The 9,084-nt window shown below is 40.1% G+C and overlaps 1 protein-coding gene across 6 annotated transcripts; it reads left to right on the forward strand.

The window, feature by feature from the left end:
* The first annotated feature begins 407 nt into the window (after positions 1 to 407).
* Positions 408 to 8,281, forward strand: LOC139554493 (sodium channel regulatory subunit beta-1-like). Of its 6 annotated transcripts, none has more exons than XM_071367318.1 (7): positions 408 to 707; positions 1,618 to 1,712; positions 1,875 to 2,114; positions 2,272 to 2,438; positions 2,993 to 3,230; positions 3,366 to 3,507; positions 5,402 to 8,281. In XM_071367318.1, the coding sequence occupies exons 3-7, from the start codon at positions 2,066 to 2,068 to the stop codon at positions 5,469 to 5,471; spliced, it is 666 nt and encodes a 221-aa protein (XP_071223419.1). In that variant the 5' UTR covers positions 408 to 707; positions 1,618 to 1,712; positions 1,875 to 2,065; the 3' UTR covers positions 5,472 to 8,281. The 6 variants fall into 6 exon arrangements, with proteins under 6 accessions (XP_071223419.1, XP_071223420.1, XP_071223417.1 ...); XM_071367319.1 differs by having other exon boundaries at positions 1,618 to 1,701; XM_071367316.1 differs by having other exon boundaries at positions 408 to 1,712.
* The last annotated feature ends 803 nt before the right edge of the window (positions 8,282 to 9,084 follow it).

Raw genomic sequence — 9,084 nt, forward strand, 5'->3', positions numbered from 1 at the left:
GTTCTGACTCATGTCAATGCTACATAGGCCTTTTTCAAAGGGATTAGTTGGTTTCTAGGGGCAGTTGCCCTTTAAAGTTCCCAAATATGAGCTACGACGCTAATATTTGTGTAAATCCTTCAGAATTGTAATCTGTCAGTGTCACCAAGTAATGCAATTCTAAAGTCTAATACATCCACAGTGTGATTTCTACAGATTCTTTATAAATTCGTGTCAAATTAACTAATTCTTGTCTTTTGTTGAATTTATAAAACAACATTCCGACCTTGTTTAGCATTAGGCCTATCTCGTCCAAATATGGCATGATTCCAGTATTTGTATCCATTTGAATCACTTCCAATGGGGGACCTTTATTCTGAAGGCGAAGCTCATTCCGCTATTGTGGCTAATCCTTATTGTGGCTAGCTTCACACAAGTGTCCTGTTTGGAGGATGCTGCAGCCAAATGCACTGCGGTAAAAAAATTAACGTCAGACAGGGAGCCAGAAGTCTGTATTATTCGCAATGCAATCCTGGGAGAAACATCTATTTTAGGCCTACAAGTCCAGGGTCATTTGATGGGTGGAATAATTTTTGCCACTCAAAAGGATCAACAATAATAATATTCAATCAGAAGGAAAAGATAGCCTAAATTTTCCCCCGGAGAAAGGACAAATCGGCATAAGGGGGCAATTTTGTTCAGAAAGGACAACGTGAGGACAGTAAAATGTGAGACAACGCAAATGATGATTATTTAAACTAAATAGCGCAATAACACATTTACCGTGTTCCTAAAAAATTTAATATAATCGGTATGTTGCTTATGTAGCCTAGGCCTCCTTTCTTCTGGCATGCAATTAATTTTTAATTTAGCCTATGCAGTGGCTTGCGATTTTACAGTAGCCTATTTAAACCAAAGGCCTAAAATGTCGACAGATTATTCCAATAAGCGTCATATATAACCGTGTCAATGTCATTTAGAACTAGGCCTACTATTCGAATAGAATATCAGACTACAGTTGATATAAATAGCCTGTAAAGATAATAATAGATTAGAGTATTTGATATTAAGACTTCAGGGAACTGATAATCCCAGGCCAGGCTATAGATTTGTAAACACTGTGTCAACAAAGATCTGTAACAATAGAAAAAACTGACCATAATCATAGTTATAGTTTAGGGATGTGTAGGCTCTTTTGTAACAGCAGTAATCAGATCAATGTTGCATTGAACATTGTAACCTATGTTTAACTTGTGGATTCAAGCCAAAGAAGTGAAGCACTTTTATTTGCTAGATTTAAATGTTTAAAAAAAAGTTTATATTGGCTGCAGTCATCTTTTTAAGGGAGGCTTTTAAATAGGCCTACTGTATATTAGATTATCACTCTTAGCCTGTATTGGGTATTCTGTTTGTTCTCTAGAAAGTCTCTCCTTGGCCTGTTGGCCTTATATTTGCACTTTATTGAATTGAAATCATCAAGCGCCAGAGTTTTCCTAAAACACATTCATTGTAAACAAATATTAATGGTAAAACTTGCATGTCCTGCATGAAAAAAGCACATGAGAACAGTAGCCTATGTAACAATGTCAATTCATTAATGCAATAGTCTTTAAATAAGAAGATTGTTTCCATTTAAAGAGACGCGCATGGCACTAAGAGCATGGCACAACGAGCATGGCGCCTGCAACACCAAGATTGTGGGTTCTATTCCCGGGACCACCCGTGAGTAAAATGTATGCATGCATGACTAAGTTGCTTTGGATAAAAGCATCAGCCAAATGGCATATATTATTATTATTATTAGTATTATAATATCAAGTGTTTGTTGAAGGAATTTAACACACGTCAAATATATTATTGAAGATGTTGGGACTCCTATTTTTGTTATTTCTAAGGTCATTTCGGAGGAAGCAACTTCAGTCCCTACCATTTCTTACTTTGCTCAAACAAAGTCTTTCTGGATAACATCTCAAAGGAATATCTTACTCTCAAGTATTCAAAGAGACTGTTGGGATATTTTTTGATACCTTTTGAGAATTCTCAGCCCTAGGATTTGTACTAGCGTTGCTACATTACACCCGAGGACATGTCTGCTATGCGGCTGCTGCTCCTGTCTCTGCTTTGCGCCCTCTTTGGTAAGTGGAGTTGACCACCTTAGTGGAGTTGACCATTTGTGGATAGACAACATCTTTCAATATATGGATATTCTTCTGTGTACTGTTGAATTGTGAAGCTACCCATTTCTAATATCAAAATATTAAGTACTAATAGCATCACTCCTCTCAACTACAGTGTCCCTGTGCCATGGGGCCTGTTCAGAGGTGGACTCGGACACTGAGGCCGTTGCAGGCAAAGGGTTCAAACTGGGCTGCATCTCCTGTAAGATGAGGCCCGAGGTGGAGGCTTCTGCCACAGTCGACTGGTATTTCAAGGCCAAAGGGGAAGCTGACTATGCACATGTGAGTATCTGAGACTGATTATGATTGCTATAGTATTCCAAATTACTACAAACTGCAGTAGAATGTAGGATTAGGGTTGGGGTTTTGTTTGCTCTGGTGCCCACATAAAACATTCTGCCACGGTAGTCCACAGTCTGTTTAGAGTATGCCAACAGTAGTCCTCTAGACAATGCTGTCTTACGCCACATTGCCCAGAGCCTATCCCTGAGCACACAACCACAATGCACAACACACAAAGGTATGCACACACCACAATGCCCAACTACATTATATGGCAGAGTTTTGAGTGCGGTTCAAATGGAATTAATCTGGAAGACATTTTAGATCTCAGAGATCACAAGGGCAACTGAGACAGCCGATAGGCAGATAGGATCACAGCTACTTTATGGAACTTTGAGTATACTTCCCTACTCAAAGAACCTCTCTCAAAACACAGTTGTATCCCTTTGAGTCTATTATCTTGGATGTTGCCAGATACGGGTGTCGATCTAGGAAGTGAAACCGGAGAGATTTTCAGTGCCAGGTGAACGACCCAGATGTCATTGTGTCATTAGATATATAATTACAATGAGGAGGGCCCCCACATTGTGGATGAGCGCTTCGAGGACCGCGTGGACTGGAACGGCAGTAAGAGGAGCCAAGACATACAGGATGCGTCCATCTACGTCTTCAATGTCACCTTCAATGACTCGGGCACCTACAGTTGCCACTTCCACCGGCTCCTGTCGTACGAGTTCTACGAATACCAGACCGTTGTCAGCAAGCTTGTGCACCTGAAAGTGGTGGCTAAAGGTTCAGTATTACTATACAGACTAATGTTTTGTATGCAATTTAAAGCTTTTATTAAGGCCTTTGTAAGTGCTAAGAGCCTATGTGGTGCCTTTTGAGTGCTTTGACCCCCCCCCCCCCCTCTATCTGCCTCTACAGCCACCAGAGGGACGGCCTCCATAGTCTCTGAGGTGATGATGTACGTGTCCATCATCGGGCTACAGGCTTGGCTCTACATAGAGATGGTATACTGCTTCAGAAAGATCTCAGCTGCAGGAGAGGAAGCATTACGAGAAAGCGCGTAAGTAACACTGTAACCCTACTTCCTCTCCTGCAGCTGTATCCTTTTGTTTTAGGTCCTCTATTACGGTCTCCCTCGACCTAATCTCACTGTCCTTTTCTTGTCTGTTCTGTACCTGTTCGTCCTGTTGATTTGTGTTCTCTCCTCTCTTCCATAGTGCTGAGTAGTGCAATTCCTGTGTTCTTCCTTGTTCAATATTCCCTCCCTGTACTCAGTCTTTCTCTCTATCTTCGTCTTCTTTGCCACCCCCATTTTCTCACTCTTCCCATCCCTCTGTCCCTCAATCGTCACATTTGCCCCTCTAGAAAAGCCAAAGAAGGTACAACGTTTGTTTGCTCGCTTCAGCCGTCTAGAACTATGTATTGTAGTTGTGCAAAATGTTTCAATTGCTTAAAAGCTGAGTAGAAGGTAAAGGAGTGAACCATAGTTGTGTCGGGGAGGAAACTCACGTATTCCGTTGATATCACATTTCATTGAACGTACAAATGTGTATGATAATGGATATGGGCTTGGTGTTCAGGTTGTGCTCCGTGGGGTGCTACCAACTTGGGGAAAGTTCTCAGTGAATTTACATGATCAAACCAAGCTATAGGTAGGGTTCTAGAAGAACAGAACAAAAGCAGGTGGAGGCAGGGGGGGCTGGTTGGCAAAAGCGCTGCAGTTACACGCGCTGATGTTTGCTGAATGGCCAAACTGAATAAGCTGCCATTCAAATAAATGATGTTCAGTCTTTGATTGAATGTTAGCTCCGCTGATACTGCTTGCTTCGCTTTGCTACATTAAAGCAATAAGTCGGTTTACTTAAGTTGGATGGATGGTTGCTTCATGGAAGGATAAAGGAAGTTATCATGGATGGATGGATGAATGGAAAAAGGATGGTGTGTTGAATGAAGGTTAGAGGGGTTGTTGGATGGATAGAGAGGTTAAAGGGCTAAGTGGATTGATAAAGAGGTTATGAACGAATAGACGTAGGAATAGTAGGAGATATGCTGTGTAGTTGAATTTATTACTGGTCACTTTAATAATGTTTCATACTGTATATGTAGGCTCATCCTATATACACTGTAACTACTGCTGTCCACACCTGTTCTATTCATATACTGTCCATAATGTATACACACCATCATATACATTACAGTATTTTTATATTCGTGACTCTAACATTGCTTGTTCTGATATTTCTTAATTTCTTTCTTTTTTGGGGGGTGGTATTATTTTTGTGTATTATTTTGTATTGTTTTGTATTACTGCACTGTTGGAGCTAGAAACATAAGCATTTCGCTGCATCTGCGATAACATCTGCAAAATATATGTACGCGACCAATAAAATGTATTTGATTTATTGAAATTCTTTAAGTAATGACAGTGATTAGAATGGTTATAGATGGATAGATAGACGAATAAAGGATGAATGGAGGGACGAATGATTTAAGGTTAGGATGAAACATAGAGATAGTTAGAGGATGCAACATTGTATCTGTCCCACTATGTCAGAGCATGGGCGGTGCCATTTGGGCCATTTCCATTTGGAAGTAGTCAATCTTCTTCTTCTAATACTTCTATGAGTTGATAAAGAACCTGAAAGCGTGCATACTGCCACCTGGAGTGGGTTGTTTGAACAGGTATAAAGCCAAGGCACCTGCAGTTATGGAATGTTTGCTCACAAGTATAATTCATCCTCCTGATGGAATTATGTGATCCTTCCTTAACCCATAGGAAGTCCCACCCATTTGACTATGTCAAAAGGGTGAATGCTCTTAATGGCTCTGCCCATGCTAAAATGGGCTTTTGGGCACTAAAGTCCTCTATCTATGTCTATGGGATGAAATCGCTCAGGTTTTTAGATAATAAGCAGGCAATATTCTAACCACTTCTCTTTCTCCTTTCTTTCCAGGAATGCAGAATATTTAGCTATAACCTCGGAGAGTAAAGATAACTGTGCAGGAGTGCAAGTGGCAGAATGAAACAGGTGTATCATGAACAAAAACTGCTATCAGCAAGTAAAAGGAGAAGAAAACTCAAAGCATAAACAATGTAAATGCAGTACAGCACATAGTAGCCTACAAAATTCAAGTATCGGAGTGATATTTGCAATGGGCACAGCCAACAATGTATGTGATGGATTCGACTTCCACTTTATATCCCTACTGCAGCGTGCTGGTGGCAAACTTTCCAGAGTAAATTATTTGAAAGAGTCAATTTATAGAGTATAAAAGTCAAGTAAACAGTTTTAAGTAAGTGTAAGTGTATAAGTATAATTTTATTTCATTTCATTCAAGTTCGCTAATGTCAGCTAGACCTTCTAGTAGGCTGGTTCTGTTGTGGTAGAGTTAACTAGCCTGGGCCATCCACCAAGCCAATAACTCTAATGTTGACTACAAGGAAAAACTATTGGCTACATAGCTATAAAACATTGGTGAGCTTCCATCCGGGAGGAAAGTTGATCGTTTATCATTCTACAGTCCTACACCTGTCAATCAACTGATCAAAGCATCCTACTGCAGGCTGCCTGTTAATGAGGTGGTAACACAAGACCATTCGTGAGGTCTCTAACTCACAGATAGGCTACTTCATTGTACATGTAGGTCCAGTGAAAAATGATATAGTATCGAAATGTAGCAATTCAACAACAAATGCCATTTAGCCTGCACATATTGTACTGCATGCCATTGCCTTTTTGCTCAAGTGGTTTGCAAGTGATTTCCATTTTTCGAATGGTTGTCAATTCCTTTGGGTGTTCTTTTTCACTGTGCTCATCTCTGTATGTTCTGTGCAACAATGTTATCATAACTGGCCTAAAGTGATCACACCAATGCACTTTCCCTCAACTTTCCTCGACATGCATTTTCTATGCTGTTGTAGGCCTGTTTTACATTCAGCAATTAGCAGGAGCAAGCCTGCTTTCCCCCCCAAATAGGCTATTAGGGCTAATATAAAAAAAATCCTCAAAATAAATATCTATAGCTTTTGTAGACTATAACTTTCGATGGGATTTTACACGAAGAGGAAATGGCCTATTTCGGAGAGGCTTGCGGCATATAGCCTGTTGCGCACGGGAACAACTGGAAGAGAGGCTATTGATGTTTAGCCGGAATAAGAAGCTAAATATTAGCTAGATATTAGGCCATTCACTAGCTAAATATTAAACTACAGGCTAAATAGTTACCTGTCAACGTGCGAGAAAAATAAATGAACAGATTATGATATGACAGATCTGTAGTGCGTTCCTGCAGGCAATTATACCTGGCCTACAACAACACAGTGCAATGAGGAATTAATTATTGTTATCCAGTGAATACGCAATAATTGCCCGTAGGCTGTAAACTGCAGTGATGTAGGCTAATTTGAATAACCGCTCACATATGCCGAAATAACTGCATAGGTCAACAGCGTAGGCCTGATTATACAACCATTTGGATGAATTTGGGTCTATCCTCAACAGTGTATAAGGTCCAGAAAGATACATTAGCAGGCCACTCATATGGTGTAGGACTATTTTGTCAGGATGTAGCCCAGTGTTAAGATAGGCCTAGGCATACTATAAGAAAATAGGGACTTCTCCTTTCCAACTCCACGCCCGTTAATGCTGTAGCATATTTTACAATCAGCAAGCAAGAGCAAGCATGCATCTCTCCTCCAATAGGTTATTAGTAGGTGAATGAAAATAAATTGAAACAAGTGTCCAACAAGCTTTTGGCTTTTACTGGGACTCCACAAAATGTAAAAGGAATAGCCGTGGCAGCGGAGAGGCCAGATGCATAATTTCGCAACAGAACAATGAAGACAGACAAGCTAGACATGTAAAATATAGCCTAAGTTAGAAGCGTATGCATATTCGACCATAATTCATAAGCCCAATGTTAGGCTTAATACTGCAGTGCATATATCCAGTCAAAGGAAGAAAAAAAGTGTATAATTAAAATAAAGCATAGGTAGTTTACATTATGTGCTCGCTCCCTCCCAGTCCCCAGGTACGATGCTCGTCTCCAGGTACGATGCTCGAAAAGATGCTCTATTGTTTCATGTTTTTTAGGGACAAGCAATGTATCCTACATAGGCTACAACAACACAATGTAATGAAGAATGTTAGTGTTTTCAAGTGAGTGCAAACTCTAGTCTAGGCTGTAAACGGCAGTGAATAGGCTGTCATTTGAATAACCGCTCAAAACCTGTCATTTAGAATGCATATTCATTTTGAAATAAGTGCATCTAGGTTGCCTGATTGGGCAACCATTTGGATCAGTTCTGTTTTTTACCAAGGCAGTTTAGCCTAAAAAGTCCAGGCACATTAGCAGGACAGTAATATGGTGTATTTTGTCATTATGTATCAGCTAACAGAAACCTACTATTAAATGCAGGGATTTCTAGTGGTGCACATATGAATTATGCTAATGCATGAGCATGGAGGAAGTTGTATCCATAGTTTCTGCATTTGGCTACTGTGTTTTAAAAGTGTTCGAAAATGAGGTGGATATCGGTCAGCTAATACACACTACTTTTGTGAGAAAAATATACTTTTTTTTAAACATTTCTTTTTTTTATTATGGTTTTTCAGGGGTGCTGCACCCCTAATTCCCACAGGTATGCCTGCACCTCTGTATGCATTACACACACAAGCATGTTTCTAATTCAACTAATTAATCATTGTGTATCCTGCATCAAGGTATTTTTTTCAGTTGTAATGATCGGTCTCTAAAGTGTATGTACATTTATATTAAGAGGTATTGTGAGAGAATTAATCTGATTGAATGGCTATTAAGATAACTTTATCACACACTGTATTTCATTTTCCCCCCCAGTGACTTGGGTGCAATTTTCACAAGTATGTGGTACATTTTCACAACTCTAATCACAAAAATCATGTTTCAAAACTCTAAGCACATTTCCAATTGACTGAGTACAACAAACAAATTCAGTCACTAGTTCACTGCACCAAATCACTCTTTCAATTTGTATACATATTCAATCTAAGTAACCCTTTTTCAAAATGCAATATTCACTTTGCTGTTGATATTGCAACGTGCTCTGCTTCACGGAAACATGGCTAACTCAAGAGACGCTAACGGAGTCGGTGCAGCCAGCTGGTTTCTTCATGCATCGCGCCGACAGAAACAAACATCTTTCCGGTAAGAAGAGGGGCGGGGGGGTATGCCTTATGATTAACGAGACGTGGTGTGATCATCATAACAACACACAGGAACTCAAGTCATTCTGTTCACCTGATCTAGAACTCCTCACAATCAAATGTCGACCGCATTATCTACCAAGGGAATTCTCTTCAATCATAATCACAGCCGTATATATTCCCCCCCAAGCAGACACATCGATGGCCCTGAACGAACTTTATCTGACTCTTTGTAAACTGGAAACCACACACCCTGAGGCTGCATTCATCGTAGCTGGGGATTTTAACAAGGCTAATCTAAAAACAAAACTCCCTAAATTCTATCAGCATATCGATTGTGCTACCAGGGCTGGAAAAACCCTAGATCATTGTTATACTAATTTCCGCGACGCATATAAGGCCCTCCCCCGCCCCCCTTTCGGAAAAGCTGACCACGACTCCATTTTGTTGAT

This window comes from Salvelinus alpinus, chromosome 26, assembly GCF_045679555.1.
Source record: "Salvelinus alpinus chromosome 26, SLU_Salpinus.1, whole genome shotgun sequence".
In the NCBI taxonomy this organism is placed as follows: domain Eukaryota; kingdom Metazoa; phylum Chordata; class Actinopteri; order Salmoniformes; family Salmonidae; genus Salvelinus; species Salvelinus alpinus.